The sequence below is a fragment of the Excalfactoria chinensis genome, chromosome 12 (assembly GCF_039878825.1).
Source record: "Excalfactoria chinensis isolate bCotChi1 chromosome 12, bCotChi1.hap2, whole genome shotgun sequence".
Classification (NCBI taxonomy): Eukaryota; Metazoa; Chordata; class Aves; order Galliformes; family Phasianidae; genus Excalfactoria; species Excalfactoria chinensis.
The window spans coordinates 6,908,036-6,930,802 of record NC_092836.1 but is presented as its reverse complement, the minus strand read 5'-3'; the positions used below and the strand labels follow the sequence as shown (position 1 = coordinate 6,930,802).

At 44.2% G+C, this 22,767-nt stretch overlaps 1 protein-coding gene across 5 annotated transcripts in view; it reads right to left on the bottom strand.

The window, feature by feature from the left end:
* Positions 1–22,767, bottom strand: part of CADPS (calcium dependent secretion activator) — a 171,036-nt gene that overhangs the window by 65,546 nt on the left and 82,723 nt on the right. For all 5 annotated transcript variants that reach the window (XM_072347840.1, XM_072347843.1, XM_072347841.1 and 2 more), the window contains exons 10-13: positions 19,714–19,822; positions 18,966–19,178; positions 9,075–9,211; positions 3,675–3,862 (exon numbers count right to left, since the gene is read on the bottom strand). In XM_072347840.1, coding sequence (XP_072203941.1) covers positions 3,675–3,862; positions 9,075–9,211; positions 18,966–19,178; positions 19,714–19,822 — 647 coding nt within the window. The remainder of the gene's footprint in view (positions 1–3,674; positions 3,863–9,074; positions 9,212–18,965; positions 19,179–19,713; positions 19,823–22,767) is intronic.

Genomic DNA, 22,767 nt, shown 5'->3' with positions numbered 1-22,767 from the left:
CGTCTGCTAACACTTAGCACGCACGCTATCAATATTTTACCTTTATTTGTAAAAGATTCAGATTAGCATGGACAGAAAGAGTCCTTTTTGGTGCCGATCTGAAGAAAAGAAAGTTAGGCATGGAACTCTGCTTTCCTTAAACCACACCAGTCTATTGCCTATGGTACTTTTTGGAGGACTGCTGGTAAAGGAAAACGATGGCTTCGATGTGATACTCATCCCAGAAGCACACAGACATCAGTAACCACATGGACTGTCGGTGACCAAGTGATGCTATGTGTTCCTTGCATTTCATGCATGTACAGACATCAGAAATCATAAAACCTCACATAACAGCAGAATTTCACAAAGGCATCAGTGATACCTGGTGGGTAAAACCCTGCTATGAAATCGCTGGTGGACACAGCAGTGAAAAGCCTTCAGTTTGGGCGTGTAGCAAGTAAGGAGGGAGCAGAAAACGCTGAGTATTCAGCAGTGTGTGCTTGCCTGCCGCTGGCCCCTGCCCTTCCCACAGCCTGTGCACAGTACACGCAGATACCTGCAGGAGGGGAAACTCAGGACATGCAATTTACGTTTAACTGCGTTTCTTATTCCAAAAAGGAAGAAACTGACAGAAAAAGCAAAGGGACTGTCATGCAAATAGCAGTGATCTACAGCCTTCTTTTGGAGAGATTATGTCGGGCTTTCAGGGCTCTGAATAAGCTACAGGAGCCCAAAGGGAGGCAAAAAAAAAACACAAAAAACAACAAAAACCCTATCAAAAGCACCAGGGCTCCAAACCAGCCCCAAAATCGCATTGTGACCGCGTCACCTGCCGTGGCGGCGGGGTCAGCCCGGAGCTGGAGGTGCAATGCCACCCGCTCCGCCCGGGCACGGCGGTGCCGGACAGGCGAGGCAACGCGCCCGCACTGACGCCTGTCATCCTGTCAGCCCCGAGCTCCGGGCTGTCCCCGGCATCCGAGCGCCCCGCACCTCCCCGCTGACTGCGAGCGACTGTTGTCTCGCTGCCTGACCTTACACAAACGCGATGCAAACAGACAGCCCACCTCAGCTCCATCACTGTCTGCTGCTAATACAGGAGATTGATAGCCACATGAAATTATCTCCCCGCTCGACCTTCGGTGCTGGGTGGCATATTCTGACTGACAGCCAACCTCATTCTGGAGAAATCAAACTACCCAACTTCTCTCTCTCTCTCTCTCTTTTCTTTTTCTGTCTAAAAAGTGAAGTAACTTCTTTTTATAAAGAAAATCAAATCAACACTTTCTCAGTTTTGACAGAGGAAATAAGCCTTTCTTAAACTGAAAGATGCCTCCTAACTTGAATCCTCCCCCTGCACTGGAGCACACAGATAGCAGTGGTACCCGACGTACAAGATGCTCCATCAAAGTGCTGTGTGCTTCACAGTCCCAAGCATGGGCGTGCTCCCATCTCTATCAAACATACATGGGAAATTTTCCTCCATAGGCTTTCTGGGCAGTGCATGGCCCCTGGCTAACCCTAGGCAATGGATGGGTATGGTACATGGGAGGAAGGGATGCAGAAGAAAAGAGAACCCAGCCCTACGCACATCGCAATTGCCAGTAAGCACAGTGTGGGTTAATATCAGCTTCCCTGTGCGCTCTGCCAGCCAGCTCTCAAACGCACAGTGTAAGTGGCCTAAACAGCGCTCCTAAAAGAAATCACAGCTCTTCCACTCAGCCACTACGATTTCTATTAGTAGAAAGGAAAGAAAGGGGGTCATATTTTCTCCTGCGGACCCCCTGTGGTTCTCTGACTTCCTGACAGCAGACACCACACTACTCAGTTTCTGTACCGAACTCTTCACCACACCACGGTCCAAGCAAGAAGCATGATGCCCCAGCAGTCTCGAGACAAGAAGATGGGCACAACTGAAAGGGACCCCTCAGCCATTTGGTTTGGAGTCAGCCATCAGCCAGCCATAGCTAAGATGGAGAAAAGCACACAGTTCCCTTCTTGCAATATTTTAAACAAATCTACCAGGCCAACTTCACAGAGCTGCATGTTTGGAAGCACCCGACTGTGTCCCAGCAAAGCACCAGCAGCCATCCACATCTCTGGGAATCCACAGAGGCACGGCATTGGAGTCTGCACAATAGGGCTTAAGGCACCATGGCACCCTCAGATGCATCCTGCCACTGACACAAGAAGAGGATCCTGAGGCTCTGTTGTGCTGAACCCTGAGAAGAGCTACATTAAATAGCCATGACCAGTAGCCAACTTCCTTTTCATTACACAGCTCTGGAAAATAGGATCTGTTCCAGGTCCCATCTCCAAACCAAGGGTCCATGCTCAGTTCCTTGAACACACCTGAATCACACCCACCCCTAACTCCTGCATGCCACAGCCCTGCAGCCTGCCCAATGTGCTCGGTGACCGAGGAGCTTGCTGCCAGCTACAACACACTGCTGTGCACTGTGTGTTTCGCTTACCTTTTCGGCTCTGGATTCGGCTGGGATTTGGAATCTTTCCTTTTTTTGGACTCCTTTTTGGAATCCTTTTTTGTCTCCACTTCAGCAGCGGAGGGCTGAGACACTTTGCCCCCCTCGCCGTCTGCGCTTGGCTGTGACCCGCCAAGCAACTCTGCCATGTGGTGGCTTTGGGGAGTGATTGGGATGTGCGGGAGGGGAGACCAGCAGCACAAGTGGAAGAAACAGAAGAAAACATGAAATAAAAACCACAAAGCAAAAGAAAAGGAAACTAAACTGAAAGCAAATAAGTGAAATCAAAGAACAATTGGCAAAAGATGGAACAAACGAGTGAAAGAAACTCATAACTGAAAAAGAAACTAAGGAAGCAAAAACTTGGTTTCCATGACAAGATGTATGGAACTAACTGCAAAGCAAGCGGCAGACTTGCAATGTGAAACCTGGGCAATATGTGTCATAATTCAGGATGTTATTTACCAGAGCATTTATGAAAACATGTTATTATTTTATAACACTCCTTTCTTCAGCAGCATGTGCAGGAGAGATACCCATATCTCCAAGTATATAATGCAATTTAACGGGGGGGGGGGGGGGGGGGGGGAAAGCAGAAAAAGAAGCTGCGATATATTACAACAAAATAAATAGAAATGGAAAAAGCACAGCTCCACTCCCTGCCATCAAAGATTTTCCACATTTGAGAGAAAGGAAAGGGCTACTGCTGAACCTGAAATTCCTTTGCAATAGCAGCCAGATAAAATTCCCAATTATGCCTGAGCAATGCAAGGGCTGACGTCGTGCTGCCGATCAGACAGAGGTGCCCGAGGGCTTCGAGCACTTCTGAACACTGAAGTTTGATATTGCTGAAAATTTCATTGCTGTAACTTGTCAGATCCCCTTGTGCAGTAATTAAATCAGTGCAGGATATTACCTACACCCATTACATTATATTCGACCCACGACTGTCACGTGTACTTCAACTCTATCCTGTCCAGAACTGCATCTAGCAGGTGTCTGGGTAAGAAAGTTACCAACCTTTTCTCTGGATCCTCTATGTGCATTTTTATTGCTTACATTAAACAAGCAATGAAACAAACAAACAAACCGACTATGCCACTAGAAGCGCTGCTGCCAAACATCCAGCGTGAAAACATATCCAAGGAAACCTATATCTGACAAAGTCATCCCTTGCTGGCAGGGAGCTGCTAGCCAAGAATAATTCCTTACCTGTTGCCATGAACATGTGATGCACAAAAGGCAAAGCTGTAGTGAAGTAAGGTGGGGTCAATCATAGCTCCGTTTTCTGCGCGCTCTAGCAAATCTCTGAGGTAGCAGAGATGTCTGTGACAGCCTCTCACTCCATTACGTGCACAATACTCATCTAGCACAAAGACCTGGCCAGGACTAAACCAGCCCTGTTTAGAAATAAAGAGACTTGATTTTAAATATAAGTTATTAAATACAAATGCTATCAGATTTGGAAGTGTAGTGGTCAACTGTTCTAATAAAAGAAATACAAACCTAAGGCTACGTTAAGAAAAAAGGAGAGAGGTCATTCTTAAACAATACAGTTTGCATATCATCGCCTATCACAGCATATATTCAGTGCAACTGTTAACAAAAAGATATTACTCTACCATTAACAGGAAATGTCATTTAAAATGCTGAAAAAGTGAGGCCAGTTCATGTCAGTGCTTAGCTTAAAAACCAAAAAACAAGAGAAAAAAAAGAAAGAAAAGATTCACACCTTTAAAGAGATGACAAAGATTAGATTATTTAAGCAACATGAAACAGTAATCTCATTTTGGGGACGAGACTGCACATTTGGCCAGGAGTGAGAAGAGTGATCTTAGGGAGAACATGGAGGATTGCACTGAACGACTTCTCTTGCATTTGGCAAGTAGGAACGTCCTGAAGATGGAGGAAGGCAGATCCACAGCATCAGAAGGACATTTTGTGTCGTTCTCATTGCGTACCCTTGGAGACGCGCTCCGTTCGCCCACCACCTGGCAGGCCAGCGCTCCTCAGCATCGCAGCAAGTACAGCTCTTTCAGCTTTCTTTGAGCATCCACAAACCTCCAACAATTGTTGCCCACCAGTCCTAAGGGCTTGGTGACATAGGTCCATGCTCCCGAGGAGGACTCTCTGCCCCACGAGGGGTATGCACAGCACCCGGTGAATGTCCCGGGACAGCCAAAGTGTGCCTCTGCCTTCAGCGAAGGCGCTAGTGAGAACGAGAATATTCTTTAGATTGCTTTTCAAAACGCTGCAAAACCGTCAATATTTACATGGAAATTTGGGTGCTAAACAATTGCTAAGACGCAGCTCTGGAATGCATCAAGCTGCAAAATCTTTCATCGTTTAATTGAAAAGTTCCTGCAGCGGGCGGGAGAGTAGTTGAGGCAGAGCACTGCCCCTATAGGCAACTTCTTTGCCACCCCATCTGTTACCCCAAATGCTACATCTTAGAAACAACACTGCTGTGAAAGATTAAAATATATTTTCTACCACTCAGATGACACCAAATCTTTTCTAGATGCCAAAATAGCTGCTTTGAAAAGAGTTGAAGAAATATCAATTAAGAGCTCAAAGACATAGAGAAGGATTTGCTCATCCTTATTGGGCCAACTCCAAAACAGATTGAGAAAAGAATTAAAATAATGAGGGGAAAATGATAGATATAGGGAGTAGCTACAATTCTGGGATCACTGGAAGTGCACATTTCAAAATGAAGATACAGAACAATGCAGATGGGACAGCACTCTGGAAGGCTATTTTTTGGGAGGGGGTATATTTGCTTTCACTGCTTTTTACTGATATTTTTGCTTGCTTTTTGGTTACAGGCACTGTGCTTGATTCTGGATTTCTTTATGTTGCCTGTTTGTTACACCCTCGGACCATCTCCGCACCTTGCCTCTTTTCTCTTAAGCCGCTGGTAATTAGGTACAGGAAAAACATAGAAATACCGTAACTGCTCTGAAATAGATAAATGTGTGGATTTGGTTACCAGGGTAGAAATGCAGTTTAAATTGCTGCATTCACCTGATATATAGAAAGGACTCGATCCTTCCTAAAGGTGAAATCTTAGCAACACTGACATCTGTGGGAAAGATAGCACTAATTTCCCTGGAGTCAGCTATCAAGACCATGGTTTGGCATGAAGGAAGCAAGAGGCTGGATCTGGTGTGTTCCACACTGCTCCCCTGCACCAGAGCCTGAGAAGTGCTAGCACTTGATCAGACAGAAGAGACAGAGTAAACCCTTAACATTGCCCCCCTGGTGCAACACAGGGAAGTCTGAGTAGAAGCTCAGACGTTCAGTAATGAGCCTCATTCCTTGAACCTCATGAGAGCACATGCAAGGAAGCCATGGGAGGATCCAGACCAAGGAAGACCAGAAGGTTTCCCTTTGCATGGCAGAGATATGAAATAAAAAACTCAAACCTGGATGGAGATACAAAGGGGTAGCAAGTGTTGCTCCTCATGGCCTCAGAAAAAAAAAAATCTAAGGTCTGATGAAAGGCTGTATTCAGACAAATCCCCCACATCTTCAAGCAGATTCTGGCTCTTGATGAAGATTTGCCTGGCACAACCAACTGTCACCCTCCCAGTCTGGCAAACACAACTGGCAGTGACACACTGGATATTTCACCCAACGTGGCTAGGTGTAGCTCAGTTTGGTCTCTCAGATGGTCTTCAGTGGCACTGAGAAAGGCAAAGTGGACATTGGAAGAAGGCTGAAGAGCACAGTGAGCTCAACTGACTGCATCTGAGAAGTTGAATGGCACTGAGACCATGCCATGCATCCCTGGCACCAGCGGGGAGTGCAGCAGGAGCTTCTGAGCTAGGCCTGTCAGGTTTGGTGAAATGCTGGAAAATTTTCAAAATGGCAGCGTGCAGTTTCTGTGAAAATCAGGATTTTTGAGGGAAAATTTTCACTTGCCAACATTCACATTTTCTCATGTGGGGAAAAAAAGCCTGGGTAATTTCATTTTGGAGACTTGCTTTATGGGCCTTCTCATCCGACTCTTTCACACATTATCTCTGCTAGGCTGGGCATTCTGGAAGACCACATCTTGCTATAAGCTGGGTGTTCTGATGTGAACTCCATGAATCCTGACACAACTGCTGCAGCAGGAACCCAGCTGCATGAGCTGAATGCTGGTAGTAGGTTGGGAAGAGTAGAAAGGAAGGTTCAGAAATAGCGTGTCCATGAAGATAGGAATGAAGATCCATGAATGCGTCAGGTTGATATAAGGCTGGAAGAGTTACATACTCTTTTCCTATCAGAAAGTCCAGGAAGAGCTATGAAAGCAATTGTGCATTCAGCTTGTGGTCGATGGGCAAGAGCCTCAGTAAGCAATGCCGACAACGCTCTTCCCCTTTCCCAGCACAGTGCTCTCTGCCAGCAAACATCACTTCTGCCATAGCTGAGATTAGTCAGACAGCCTGTTTGTTTTCATAGGGACGCCTGGCTCAGCCAGCGAGTGGGCTCGCATTAACATTGTTTAACCTGGTTCCATGGAAGGGAGGCAAAGCTGAGCTATTCTCTGTGTCAGGGTAAGCCACTGTGTCTGGGTGAGTCTTCCATGGTACCTCCAAGTCAACGTTGGAAAATAAGATGTAGGACAAGGCAAAACACTTTGGGACCACATGTACATCCTGTAGGAAGAACGATTGCTCAGCAGCACACAGAGCAGACAGAGAAGGCTTACCACAGGCTCAGAGCTCCTATAGGCAAGCCAGCACGATGAGATCATCAGTTTCCCACAAACCCCTCAAGAGCAATGAGAGCTCCATGCGGTTGAACTGAAATTTTGAGGCCAGACTGATTTAACTTCACAATCAGGACAAAAATCATACTAAAAGAAAGAAGCATGTGAAATCCAAGCGTAGGTGAACACAGCCCATTATTCTCTTCTTCATAACACTCTGTAATGGGTGATTTGAAAGAAGATCGTTAATTGGTGATGCTCTGCTCCGAAGAGGCACAAGTCTTGGTGCTGAATGGGACGCCATCACTCCAGTAGCTTCTACCAAGAGACCTAAACATCTCAATAACAAGCAGATGTATGGCTGGTGGATGTCTTAAGAGAAACATTGTTAATTATTTTCAGCCATGGCCTTGTGACTATCCTTCAGCCATGAATTTAATTAAAAGGCCACAGCTTCATCACTGGGCCCGAGGCTGCACAGAGACAAACCAGCTGCAAGCCAACCTGTCAGACATGCATGGATGGGGATGGTCTTCCTAGAGCCAGCCATGCGTGGGGAGCAGAAGCTGCATGCCAAATCTACTGCCTGCTGTAGCAAAGTCCTTGATGGAGCTGGTTAGAAACCCGCTGCAGGTCAGACAGTTCTCCCACCAAGCCTACTCACACCACTTGGCTATCTGGAGCCTTCCCTTAACCCATCCTTACCTCAGGGGATGTCCACAACCATTCCTCCTAGCCCTGCCTATCATTAGGAAGGTGGTAACTCCCTACTGCTAATGGCATTTACTGGATCTCAGTCTTCTTGAGATCAATGAGTGTGTGTGGTGCTGGGAGCTGGGCAAATGAGAGGAGCACCACGGTGGAGGGGCACTTGGAGGACAGGATTTGATCAGGACAGGCCTGCTGGCAGCCACTCAGTTGTGTTCCCAGTTTGTTGCTTTTAAAAGAAAGTCACTCAACAGTGCCAGACCCACGGAATGCACAACTGGCTAAAGGTGGAGACTATCAGGGTGGTTCTTATGCGGGAGAAGCCAGCAATGAAACCCCAGTGTGGAGACTTGTGTGTGGCATGAGGAGGGCAGCAGGTCAGGGTCTGTCTCACAGCTTTCAGGACAGGTCCTGCATTTCAGACCTCATCCGAACCCTCTAGGGAGGCTTCATTCTGTTGTTTTCTCAAAAACTAAGAGCCTCTTCACTTCCACTCACCAAATCACTGGAAATTGATTGTTCATGTTGTATTGCTAAAAGTTATTTGTCATATAAACTCTCGCTAAGAGCCACCAAGCACTGCACCCAGCCAAAGATTACAAGCTGTCATGGAGCATCTCCGTGCCACTGCCATACAGACGATGTTATACAGCAATGGCCTGAGAGCTGCAATCTTTGCTAATGGAACAAACATAATGGGCATGCGACTACATGAGCAAGGGCTGATTGCAGGATCCCTGCAGCTCTCCATCTGGTCCCACCTGTTACCTGCTTGGGATCCCTGCTCATACCGAGACACAGGGATGGGCAACAGTTATTCCTGGTGTGACTCCATTGACATGGGAGGTGGTACCAGACCGTCATTCTTCCCCTGCTCTTTCATCCATAACACTCTGGAAGGCAGTGTGGGAGGCTGCAAAACACTGCTTCTGCTCTCTACTGCACATCCCCACACAGGAGTTTATCTTTGCAGGAAGAAACATTTTAAACATTGCAAACAGAAATTATAAAGGCAGTGCTACTGGAGAAGAACAGCAGTCAGTTCACTGAAGGTAGCCTCTCAAAAGAAAATACCTCTGGCCCAAATTCAAACCTGGTGCAAACAGAAGTGAATCCTCCAGCAATGGGGGATTAGCCCCCAGTCGTACTAGCTTTGATTTTGCTGCTTGGTGTTTATATCACTAGAGACCAAAGAATATACTTGCCAGACAAGAATAGGAATCATTAAGTCTGTGGTCCAAAGTGAGGCGCTGAACCATCTCAAAGAGTGAAGCGTGGTCAAAGTTACAGGGATTGGAAGAGATAAATTCATCCATGCCATGCTTTTGAGCTCTATCTGCATCTGTTCATTTATACATATAGAGAAAGACACCATTTAGAGAGATATAACATATTTTAGTTGACAAAAACAACAGAAAAATATACAGTATGAAGCATGAAAGCTAAATATCTCCTCTTCCCTACATTGCCATCAACTTTCCTCTTTGCAGGCTACACAGTACACTCTTCACCTCCCATTGTCAACTTGCATCATTTCTGGACAATCTTATTGCATTAGGCAAAAGATTTTAGAGTTAACATCCTGTCAATGGCTCATTACAGTGCATTTATTCTGTACTTAAAAACAGAACACAAACCCAATAACTTACTCTGTATCTTACAATAGGCTACGAATTAACAGAGTTTTGGCTCAGATAAGGAAATTAGCTCCTATTTAGTTAGCTGCGGTTAATTATAATAGATTCTGCCATTCTAATGAAGTTATAGCTGTAGCATTTTTCTCTATATTTACTAGGTTTTCTAGGTATCAAATAAGTTACGTTGCTCTTTATTCAAATGCCAATGTTTGTCTCCCCGTGGCAATTTTTTGCTAATGGCAACGTTAAATGCTACCTCAAAGAAATAAAAAGATGCTCTTTTAAACATCGCTAATAAGTTAAATTGATGTGTAGTTTGTTAGCACTGAGAAAGTAACCTGATAGTGTGCTGGAGCTGCCAGTCATCCTGACAGGGACAGAATTCCCTCTGCTCGGATCCGAGCTGCCATTTTTGGGTGAATTAACAGTCTCACCGTACTCACACTTCTCTGCTTTGGTGACGTTTATGGGCACTAACTCCTAGCAGCTAATTAATTAAACTCAACGTAGTTAACTAAAAGTACACCGGTTGAAATGAAGCCACTGATCCAGCCTGGGTGCGGCCAGCCGGGACCCCGCTGGGAGCAGCCTTTGTTCCACCAGTGACCGGGGAATTAAAAGACACCTTTCACTCGGTTTTGTCTGTGCTCAGCTTCCTACTATATGGGTTCTTGCCAAATCCTCGGCAAATAGAATGGGATTTAAATCCTTCCCCTGTTTATAGCCTCCTAAGGGAACTGGGTGGCCTTGAAACAATGTGGTTGAAAGGATACAAAAATGCAGTTTTCCGCAGTAGTACTATAAGGTAACTGTATTTGTTTCAAAACAAAATTGCTCTTTACCAGATGAAACAAAAATCCTTAATTAAAAAGAAAAAAAAAAAAAAATTAAAAGGAGCTTTAAATGATAATGAGATAGTATTCTTTTATGTATGTTTTATTTAACTATTTATATTAATCTGTGAAGGATGGCATGCATTCCTAACTGCCTCGCTCATGTCTGTGCTCTCAGATACTGCTGATCATTGGAAGCAATCTTTGCATTTTCTGTATAGTCTGTCGTTAGCTATATACAAACTATATAAATAACATCACCCACTGGAAGGAAATCAGACAAATTAAAACATGTAACATTTCAATTAGCTGCTAGCAATACTTAATTCAGCAGTAGCTGGCAATTTTCCTCACTAAAACCCTGCTGAATAAATGCTGATTTCAATTTCCTTCCCCCCCAGCCTACCCCGTCCCTCCCCTTTTTTTTTAACAGCCAATTCTATACATTTTGCTGGTCCATTCCTCTATTCCATCCCATGCACTGACTCCTGTTTGTCTCCCCCCCCCTCCCTGCTCCCAAGTCCCTCTCTCTGCCTCCCGGCAGCTTTGTGCATTCAGTGCAGAGGAAGCAGCACTGAGGTGGCAGCACCAGGGCTGGCTCTGAGGACAGGGACAACCTCCTCAGTCAGAGCATCACTGCCACGGCAAAGCCAGTCTCCAGCTTTCTGCCCCATCATCTGTCCCTTTGGGCCAAGATCCATCTGACAGAGCTCACTCCCAAAGAGTTCCCCCCGTGCTGGTTTTGACCTATTCCTAGCGCCCACAAAATGCTCTAGCAGATATTATCAAGCTATTTTTAATGGACTGTTGCTCTCCCGGGTTCCTCGGAGTTGACTGCAAGCTGACAAATTGGCTGGAGGCTTTAATTTGCCAGCTTCACTCAGAGATTTTATTACTTTTCAATTAGGAGCCCTGATACACTGTCAATCCTCTTGCTCTGCAAGCAAGGCTCTGAGATTTGAGTAAATCAGCTGGAAATGGGAAGAGTCCTCTAGCCCTTTAGCTGGTGAACTTTCCTGAGCAGATGTGCAAGAAAGCATGTTGGAAATGATTATTTTTACTCCGAACTAGTCAAATCCCTACTACTTTGTGTTCTCTGAGCAATTTCATGGCAATTGCTGAGAACTGGCACAGCACTTGAATGGCTCATGACCATCCATGCTCAGGGGAGATTATACTTGTGCTTATCAATCGCACACATTACTGCACTGGGCACCTACTGGACGGCCCATTCCCCCAAACCTCCCCAGCTCAGAACATCCACTGGAGAAGGAGGAACTGAGCATTGGCACTGCATGAGCTTGCATGACCAAGATGCACTTCAAGGAAGTATGAGCACGAGTTCTGCTTGGTCGGTGATTCAAAGCATGATTCTCTGACATGGAAAGGAAGATGAGCAGCTCTCCATGCACCATGCTGCAGGTCCCGCACCCCAAGTCCCCTGGTGCTGGGCCGTGTGTACACCCACTGCGGGGCTGCAGCAGGTGTGGTGGAACAGGAGATGTCTGGAGGATGGTCAGACACACACAGAGTTCATTAAAATGCCACATCTCTACTGCTCTAGAGGTTTAAAAGTCTTAAGAATATCCAGGAGCAGGTAGCAAAGGACAATCGTACTCTAAACAGCTTCCTTTAATTATCAGAAAATAAATGTGAAATCTGCAATTTGTTTTTCATTTCGATTTCTCCAGGGGACTCAATTTCAAATGGAATTTATGAATCGAACTTTACCAAAAGCATTAGATCCCTAGAAAACACAAAAATACAAGGAGGGATCTAAATATATTGTTCCTCCACTCCACAGAACTGAACAGTGGTTTAAAATTACGTTGACATCTGCCTATAAAGTTTTATAGATAGTTCACCCTTGTTCAAAATGCCTCGCACAGTTTAAATGAGATTTTTTAACCAAATGGGAATGGCTAATATTTGTACCCAAACTGTACAGCTAATTTGTAAGTACTTTAAATTAATTGTTTCACTCAAATACAGCTGCTTTTTTGACCCTACTCCAATCACAAAGAAAGGAGAAACCAAAGAAAGAAAGTTATACGATGCTCCAGTAACTTACAATCCCTTTCCAAGGTGCTGTGCCAAGCTAGCTGGTGCTCCTTTGTTCGGCTCCCAGACAAAATGCTGCTGCAGGCCCACAGAAGTTATCTTACATATTTAGACAAGCTGCACACAAGTGCAGCTGAAAGGTGCTCTTTGGTGGTCTCAGAAGGGAGGCTGCGAGGAGAGGTAAATTGGCAGCACAGCCTCCACAAACCTTTCTTCTCCCAAACTACAGACCCCGGCTTTTGTGTTACACTTGGGAGCTTACATTATTGTCTCCTCTTAACTACTGCCTTTTTCATTTTGCCCATCTTTATCCAGTTTGCATCTTACACCGAGTCCATTAACTAGCCCTCCGCCAAACACACACCCTGTGCAAGTGTTTGAAATCAGAGCCGCCGGGATTTGCCAGCACCGGGAACACAAAGATTTAAACAACGGCAATAATGAAAAACAAAGGACTGTCCCACCATCTTGCCCTGTTAGGGCTCTCTTCTAACTGTTGTTTAAAAAGAGACAAAATCATTAAATCTTTCAATCTTGTCTTTTTCTTTTTTTTTTTTTTCCTTTTTCTTTTTAATGTATTTCACCGCCCTCTGCATTTTTTTGACTGCAGTGATAATTTTGGCAGATTTTGCACTTAGAGCAGTGAAGTTAATAACGGGGGACAAGCTCCATAAAAGAATTCTTGTTATAAAAGGCTGCAGGTAGCCATTTTATTGTAAGAATTTTTTCACTCGGGATTTCTTTCTTTTCATTAATGAATGACTTTTAGTACCAAAGGCAACTGAAAAATCCAGTATTTAAAACACATTTGTTGGTTAAGAAAAAAAAAAGACAAAAAAAAACCCAAACCAAACAAAAAAAAAACAACAACCAAAGAACTGTAAATTAAAAGGTGACTTTGTATCTTACTCATCTGGAAAATGTGTGCTTGTCATATCTGCTTGACATTACAAGAATGAAGATGTGGTTTGGACAGTAACAAACAATGACACTAGTCAACCTCATCAGGAGACATGAAATAAAGGAATGACAATGATTGATGGCAGCTATTCATTTACAGATACGTCTGGAAAAGTCTTCACTAGCACAGTTGGGCAAGTGGGAGAAGTTCTCCGGGCTTGGGGGCTCAAGAGCAAAGATGTGCTCCTATGAGCTGCCATAGTGTGGGCTGCAACTTGGGATGGAAGCACCGATCAGAGCAAGGGAGTTCTTTAGCCAATATCGGTGTTCTGGGGGAAAATCCACATGCTGGGCTTAAAAATGCCCGGGTGCTGGTGAGGAGCCAGCTGCTGGCAGCCAGGCTGTGACTTACCCATCCCCTCTCGGCAGCACCACGGCACGGCTTCTCCCAGAGAGCCCCTGCATGCTGCGCTGCGTGCAGCTTCCCTGAGCTCGCCTCCTCCTCTCATTTTATCCCGTCTTAGAAGATAGCCTGGCGTTTAATCGGCTGTTTAGTCTTTTGTTTTATGGCATCTTGCTGCAAACAAATTCTCTCCTGCTCGAGTTGCGATTTTAAGAAATGATTAAGAATGCTCCTGTACATCACCAGACGCACTGTGCGCTGAATTGAAACCTACGTTACCTGCTGCTTGGTAGTTAAGTGAATGGGATTTTCTACCATGCACTGACATAACTCCTTGTGCACTAAGTTAAAGACATGTTTTTAGAAGAGCTATTTATAATACCAAACAATGCTTCACGGCGTTTTTATAACTAATTTAAAATATTTTGAATTGGATGACTGCAGAACCCCATGAATTTGTATTTTATCAGTTAGAGCCTCATGCTTCTTAAAGCACATAAAAGTGATTTACAGGCTATTTTTAAATTCATGCAAGTTACGTGAGAGCTGAATTAACATTTTAATTCTGCATTCCTTCAATGAAGCATCTGCAAGTTGACAATACAGAAGACACAGCAGCGTTCTCATGATATCTCTATCTATCTAACAAAAATAAAGCAATTAAAGCACAAAACTAATAAAATAATCTAATAGGATAGCAATGCATTGTAGTGCAAATACATGTAATGTTGCCAGACCCAAGTTCATTCATTCATTCACTCTTTCTTTCTTTCTTTCAAAGTGGCAAAAATCTGTATTTCCGTCAAATTGAACTTTTAGTGATAAAGTCTGGTAAGAATCCTGGTAAGAATCCTCTTTGGAAATCCAAACGTTTAGAAAAGAAAAAAGAAAGAAAAAAGAAAGTGTCTGCTGAGAAGGAATTCTGCCTGCTACCCAGGGGTATAGTTAACACACACGCACATACTCACACACAGAAAAGAAGAAGAAAAAGAAACAAAAGGAGAAAGGAGAAAAAAGGAGTCTTGCTGGATGGCCAGGAGGGATGACACCGCCTGTTCCTTCTCATAATTGCATTCAGATACTCCGGATACATATTTGCCAGCTCTCATGACCCACTGATGCTATTCCCTCCTAAGGAAAGCAGGCACTCACCAGGTATTAGAGAAGCAAGCTTTTGGCACCAGTGAAGGATTTGTACAGTGCATACTTAAGCCTGAACAAAGACTAAGGAGAAGCTCTTTTGCAGCACAACTTTGTGCTTTTATCTTTTTCAGAGCAGGTGTTTCAGTCGGAAAAGGTAACGACTGAGGATAAATTAACAATTCCCCTGGCTTATCCTTCAGCTCTGGCTGGTGGCTGAGACCCCACTAACATATCTGGTTATGATAATTTAGGGGAAGCAGCAGCCCCTCCATGTCTGACAGGTTTAAGTCAGAGGGGGCTGGGGTCCTCGCCAAAATAATCCTCTGCTGTGTTGGCATGGGAGGGAACTACTAAACCTGGAGGACTCGGGCTCGTGCGTGGAGGTGGAGGGGTAGTTTTTGGCTCCTTGAAGTCCTGCACCTTGCCTAGAGCTCGCCAGGCTCCTGCCCTACCTTTCTAGGCTCTGAGCAGTCCGTGGTTAGCCCCGCATGCTGGTGCGGTGCACCAAGCTCGGCATCGGAACGGAAAGAAAGGATATTGTCAGAGTGCAAAATTATCTGTTTTCAGGCAGTAAGCAGTCAACTAGATGTAAATTCCATGAAACAAAAAAGGTATTATTTACAGTTTTATTGTGATGTTAATTAATATTTACATCTTGGAATGAAAAATAGAGATGTTAATGATTGGCTTTACTAAGAGGATCACTTGATGCCAATGTGAAAGCCAGGGAGAGAAGGCAATTATGCAAACATCACATGCATCCTAATTTCAGTATGGAAACTTACATTTCAAACCTAAATTCAGGAAAATAACATGGAAAGTTTGTACTACAAAATCTAAACATGAGAAAGATTTAAGAGAAAAAAAAGCACATTGCATACGTCAGATAATCTAGTCTGATTATCTGAGCTGTGCTAGCTACAGGGAAGCACTTACCCTTGTGTCCAGCTAGAAGTTAGCAGGGTAAGAAGGAACAAACCAGAATAACATAAAGACTAGCAACAAGGCTCAGGAAAGCAGACAGGAGCCCTAACCTAGCAGCTAAATATTTGGGTTCAAGCAAAGGATGAAAAAGAAACTTAAAAGAAAACCAAACCAACCAAAAAAACACTTAGAGCTGAAAATTTCTTATGGAGCTCAACAAGCCTAGCTACGGATCATGGGGGAACAAATCATTACAAATTCTCAAAACAACCAACTCTTTGTATATGGCGTGATTAACAGTCATTAAATATCAACAGACATTAAAAATGAAATATAAGCACAAGTGATATGTAAGACAATTACTGACCAATCTTTCATGTGGAAAAGAAAAGGGGGCTGAAAAAAGTGAACGCTGAGCATGTTTGGGAATATTGTTCAATGCATCACTAACACAGAACGAACAAAGATTGGTGCTTTCAGACAAGTGACCACTTTTATGAAGCTTAAATATTACCAAAAGGTATAATATGTATTGGCAGCATTATTGACTATAATACTGTGCATGATTTCAACATTAAACAAGAACAGCTTTGTTTTCTTTCTTTTGTAATGCGACTACTGGAGAAAAGCACAGCTTTGCGGTAATGGATTTTTTCTTTTAAATTATAGCAAAATAAAAAAAAGCAAAACTTTTCACTCTAACGGGCATTGTTGGCCCACATAAAAGGGACTGTAGAGTCATACAAAAATTAATGAATAGCAGGATCTATTTTTTCAGTACTTAAAATGCAAATAAAATATATTCCACCCTTGTTTGGAGCTGTCTGTTTGCTTCCAAGTCAAGTGCCGCTACCGAATGGTGGATGAGAATTTAAGTAGTGCTCTAAGTTTGTATTTACTCACTTAAATGAGGCGGGAACCAAATGAATTCACTATTGCTCCCAAGTTTTCCCAACAGCAAAATGTGTTCCTCCCGAGTTTCTGTTTAACAGACAGCTCCGGCACAGGAGCGGAAGGCTGGATTTTCTCTGCATGTGCATGCATGTGCATGTGCCATTTTGGACTGCTACAACATGAACGCTACGACAACAGTTACTCATCAAACTGCTTAACATTTACTTCTTTGCAAATCCTTCATTTACCATAGCCTTAATAAGCATGAAAACATGATAGGTATAAAGATAAATGTACAAGAATAAAATGTCTCGCAAAAGTCCTTACCTTTCTGCAGGCCAAAAAAACACACCAAACAAACCAAAAACAAGTGATAACAAACCAAGACCCTTTTAAAAATGCAGTACTTGATACAATTGAATTTAAAGACTGAAGGAGCTGAGGTATGTATTTGTGTATTTAAGACTTGTGATAAGTCATCATGTATGGCATGCATGATTCACTTCTGCCTCTCATTAGTAAACTGCTGCACCCATTGACTATTCCAACAAGCGCTGCTGCATACAAACATTAAAAGATGAAAACTGAGCAGATCTTGCTCTTGAGATGAAGGACTTCTATCGTGCTTCCTTCCTCCTCCTGAAAATTGAAGAGCCTATGCACAAAAATGTTTGAAAGGGACCCACGTTCAAAGTGGGAGGAGGAAGGAATATTGAGGAGCAAAGGAACGATATGCCCAGACCAAAGGATGATGAAGAAGCAAGTTATCACTGCAGTGAGGAGTTGACTGGATTCTATGCCTTGGCACAACACAACATAACACAGCATGGAAGAGCCTGAATGATATGGGTTTGGAGCTGGTACAATTGAGGGAGGCTGAGGTTGGACTCTGCAGGTCCAGGGGTGAGATTTCCCAGGAACCCAAGCAGGGTTTTGGCTTTCCTCACATGGCTATGAATGGGGACAACGGATCCAAAGGCTCATGCTAATGAGCATCTCCCCTCCCCATCCCAAGAACTTGTAGACTAAACACTCAGGGTAGAGGTAAATGCAACTCACTTGTAGGAGGCCAACTCCCACCTCCCATCTCATCATTCTGAGATCCTTCTCAATCCCAACCCTTTAAACCTTTTGCCTCCGAAATCATTTACATGAATGGGCTGAACAGGATAAGGGGCACTGAGATGAAAATACTGCCTATGTTTACCAAGCTGCATCATGCTATGTCCTCATTCACAGCAGCAGCAATGCCAGACAGCAGGGAGTTCAAAATGTGCAGGCACATGGAAGGGACACATATAAGAAAAGGCAAGCAGCTGTTTTCTGCTGTAAAATGAATCACTGAAATGTATATTTTGCACTACTGCTTTCTATAAATACTGACACAAAGTTAAAATGATACAAAAGGTGCCCAAATTAGTAAGCAAGGGGTAGATTTTCTGAGTTGCTTATAATGACATATTCAAAATCTTAAAAGCCTTACAATTTTAACTGCTGAAATCTGGTGTAATTGGGTGAATTTGCTAATATTTACTACTTTTCCTTATTTTACTCGGTCTCAGTTTGATGAAATGAGCAAGAAGTGCTGCATGTTATACAACAAAGGGATTCGAGACACACTACTGAGGGACCCTCCAGAAAAATGAGCAAGGAGGGATTTGTCTGGTTTATAATCAAATGTCATTTGGAAGACAAAAGAAATTGCTCTAAATTTCAAATGAACTGAATTGGGTATAACGGCACAGGACGCACTGCGTAGCTACAACTTAAAAGATGATTGCTTTAAATTCACATCTAACTGGCCTGCAAAGCAACCTGTTAAAAATACCATATGTTTTCCTACAGTTGAATATTCAACAGGAGACCTCTTTTTGTGTGTGCATTTCATACTTGCAAGATTTGCACCTGTAGTTCTGAGCACGTGATACATTTGACAGACAGCTAATGGTACTAATGAATTGCTCTGATCTGGGTCTGCAGTTTATTGTGCAGGGGTAAAGATTGGTGTGTGCAGAAAGCAAGCTGGGTTGCAGGCTCTCAGATCCCAGTCTCTTCTCCATCAAGTACTGCACTTTCAAATACTCATTGACAATTTCCCCAAGGAATTTGGTTTCTTGGGCTTGGTTGTGTTAAACAGACAGGTTAAGTGGCTCTGGATCCACAGATGTAAAAAGCAGCTTAATGATAATGAAGAAGATTTGTTTTGGAGTCAGAAACATGTGTGTGAATATTGATTTACATCAGTGCAGAAAAATCTTTCCTTCAAAGACTTCTGCTGTCTAAGAGAACTGATTTACTTACAAAATTGAGAGATTGGGGCGTCTAGCTGGGGAACGTTTCCTCCTTTAGCATTTAGCTTTTGCACTTGGGTAGGCGGCACAGGTTTGTGAGACTGGCCGGTGGCTCGGTACATGGCTTGGACCCACAGGATGCGGTCCTGCTCATCGTCACTTGCAAAAATCACCGTGTCTCCTTCCTTCACAGCGTTGAAGAATGCTCTGCCACCTTCCAAACCTGGCAGGAGAGGAAGGCAGGCTTTGAAAATGGCAACAGACATCTTAAGACTTTGAGGCTGATGACAGGCTCCTTCTTGCCACCCCCAGCCCCGATGCACTGGGTTCCCCCAGCAAAGCCAGAACTCCCCATGAACAAGAATTGATTGGTTGGATGCTTGCTTCTATCCATGCCCTGATTCAGTGCCCACTGTCCCATCTCCCCACCAGTAAAATAAGCCTGGAAGCAAGGTCCTGACCACAAACATACTGCATCTTTTGTCATCTCCACTGAGGGACATTTATCCATGGCATGATGAGGGTAAGCATCTAATTCACTTAGGCTCCCTAGAAAAGATGAGTCTCGCTCTCCTCTTGTGCAACTCTGCTCAACTCCTTCCCATCTATTTATAGTAAAGTCATACATAGCTAATGATCAGCCTAAACACAAACATATTTACAATGATGCTGATCACAGTTCAGCTGCAAGCAGGGGGAGAGTTAGGGGGCTGTTAGGCATCAAAAGCACCCACAGCAGAGAGAGGCTAGTGCCGTACCTGGCTGCGGGTCGGTGTAGTCCACAGTGTATCCGTCGAGCTGCAGCAGCTCTTGAGGTTCGGCTTTTTTCTCCCGGTAGCTGCACATAGCAAAGGTATATTGACTAACCTGAAGAAAATCACAAAGTTAAGATGGCGTCAGGTGATGGTGACAAGGAATCCAAATTGTGCATTTATACGTTGAGAGGGATTGGGGTGTCACAGGATCACTGCTCACGAGGCTGAACTTTTATCACACATTTTCAAAGCACTCTCCTAACACATCCCTGTTCTCTATGCTGGTATACGCAGTGGTTTGATTTCCTCCCAGTGAGGAAGAACCATGCGTTAGGAAGCTCTATCACTCATCCCCAGACAAGTGCAAGAGTGACACCCTGTCACAAACAATGTGAGCTAAATTGCTAGGTGCCAGTCATATTAAAGCAATCTTAAGATCCCACTGATCTCGGCAGTTGTTGTCATCAGTGCTGTAAATGGCAGCTCTCACTCCTCTGAGGTACCATCTGCATGACACGATACATTCAATGTCAAGCTCTTGACGGAAGCCGACTCAGCTGCAGGGCTCGGCCGGGCTCTCCCATCGCCGCTGGGGGGCCATCAGCCTGCATCAAGGCCCTGCGTGTGCTCCCCGCATCACGATCTGGATGGGCAGCAAGGAGCCTGGCCGGAGAGGAGAGGATTCTCCGTGCTCCAGGCTAAGAACTCAAGGGGAAATTTACTGTCAAATGATTTCAAATGACTTTGGTAAGGTTGTGTCACATCTTGGACGCCTTACGTAATTTTATTAGTGTGGACGTCTTCTTGACCTCTGAAGGAAACTTTGACTTCTGAGGGATCTTTCAAACTCTGGTGGGCAGCTACAGATCACACTCGTCATTTCTGGGGAAGCTGGGAGAGATCCCGAAAGATGGGCTCCAAGTGAGTGGTTGCACTCTCTGCATCACCCAAGCAGCTGGTGTGGACTTTGCTTCTGAACTATTCTGTTACAAATCTACAAACAGCATATATTTCAGTGGCACCTTTCACTAATAAATGCCATTTATTTAAGTCATGGGACCTGGCTGAGCATCCCCAGCCGGTGCTCAGTGTCTTGCTGCCCTCTGCGGGCTCTGCTAGCTGCCAGCCTGCCTGCACCGCGCCTTCCTCCAGGAACAGCTCCAGCATCCACCTAAGAATAAACCCTATCATTAACACATTTGTGGGAGGAAGGCTGAAAGTGATGCTTTAAGCATCTTGCAACTTCCTTAAAGCTACCAGCACCGAGGAAAGATTGACAAGTAACAGACCAATAGCAGGAGCACACCAGTGCATATTATATGCTGTGAACTTTGAATGCGCACCGTCGTACCGGCAACCACGAAAATTAAAAAGATTAACACGAAGAAATCTAAAAATAACCCAGTGCCCCTCAGCACAACGTTCAGACGGCTCCTGCAGCGTTCATTCAGTTCGAACAGCAGGATATTGCTGCCATCTCCTGGACAAACTCCCTCATGTGCTTTATGCACACAGTACGATCCTGGGGACTTCATCCGAATGGCGAGGATTTGGTTTCTCTGCTGCAGACAGCCTGAACTTCAGCTCCTGAACTGGGACGAATTCAACTCCTGAAATGCATTGCTGCTAATCTACACTGATATGACAGAAAACACTGAAACAAGTCGTGCTTTCCTTTTATCCTGTAATGCTCTAAGCAACAGGTAAAACCCATTCAGTAGTTGGTGTTTCTTTCGTTCTGACCCTGAACTTGAGGTCTGAATGTCAAGCTCTTCCTCACATTCAATTAATCCACTTCAACTTTGGTTCCAGCAAATACTGTTAATCTCTATCAATAAAGCAACCACACCAACACAACCATAAAAAATGGAAACATATACAGGCACCTCAAAGCTTATATCTTCCACATTAAAAGTTAAAGAGAGATTATAGAACCACAGAACGGCTTAGGATGGGACCTTAAATATCATCTGGCTCCAAGCCGTGCTGTGGGCAAGTGTGGACAAAAGATTTGGTGAAGCCATTCTGCGAGGAGAGCAAGGCAAACTCTTGTTCGTATCCACACAGTTTCCTTAGAAGCTGCTCTACATCATTATTACAAGAGATCTCTTAGAGAAACCTACAGGTCACTCTACAACATGCAACCAGCCAGGACTGCTACTAATGTCCTCTGGAAAAGGAGCCAATGGTGCCATGCAGAGTGCCTGTACAAACACGACTCCAGCCAGCACCTTGTGTGCAAGATGTGGTATGCCAATTTACGGCTTGGGGTCAGAATCAAGCTGTGCCCTGGCTACCAGCAACATGTGGCTCCTTCCATTTATGAGTATTGATAAAGAAAAATCTTACAAAATGAGATTCTAGAAAGCTTGATATGACACTGTCATGTTTCACTGCTGAACAGCGCTGTAGGGTCAAGTGGAGATTGCAGTTAGCCTCTCATCAGCCCTCTAAAATACTGTGCAGAGTCCTCTAAAATACAGAGCCTGCCATCTGCAGAAGCTCCAAAGTGGCCAGACCAGAGAAACAGTTAATAGCAGAAATTAATCTTGCAGCCTGCTGAGTTCACACTGAACCATAGCTGAGTATGAGAGCGAGCGAGCAGATGGGGTGGGCGAAATGAATGGTTTGAGTAATTGAAAAAAGCATGGATAGAGAGGAAACTGAAGGAAGACTGAGGGGAAATCTCTGCCCAGTGAGGGACAAACTCTCAAAGCAACTGGGATTTGATCCAGGGACCAGATGAGGGCCAGGAAAGGAGCAGCTAAGGAAGCTGAATTGAGTGAAGCTCAATGAAGAGAAATAATCCAAGGCTGTTCTGGCTGGTTCCTTATGAAAAAAGGAAAATGGTTTAGAAAAATAATTTGAGACAGAAGAACAGAAGGAACACAATGGGGAAAAAAAAGAGAAAGGCAAAGAAATTGAGAGGAGAAGAAAGAGACAGCGGGAGACAAATGCCAAAGTTCACTATTCCCAGGCTGCTAAATTAGATCTGACTTTCTTGGCACTTGACCATATTCTGTCACCAGCTATATAATCCAAGTGATTAATAAATAT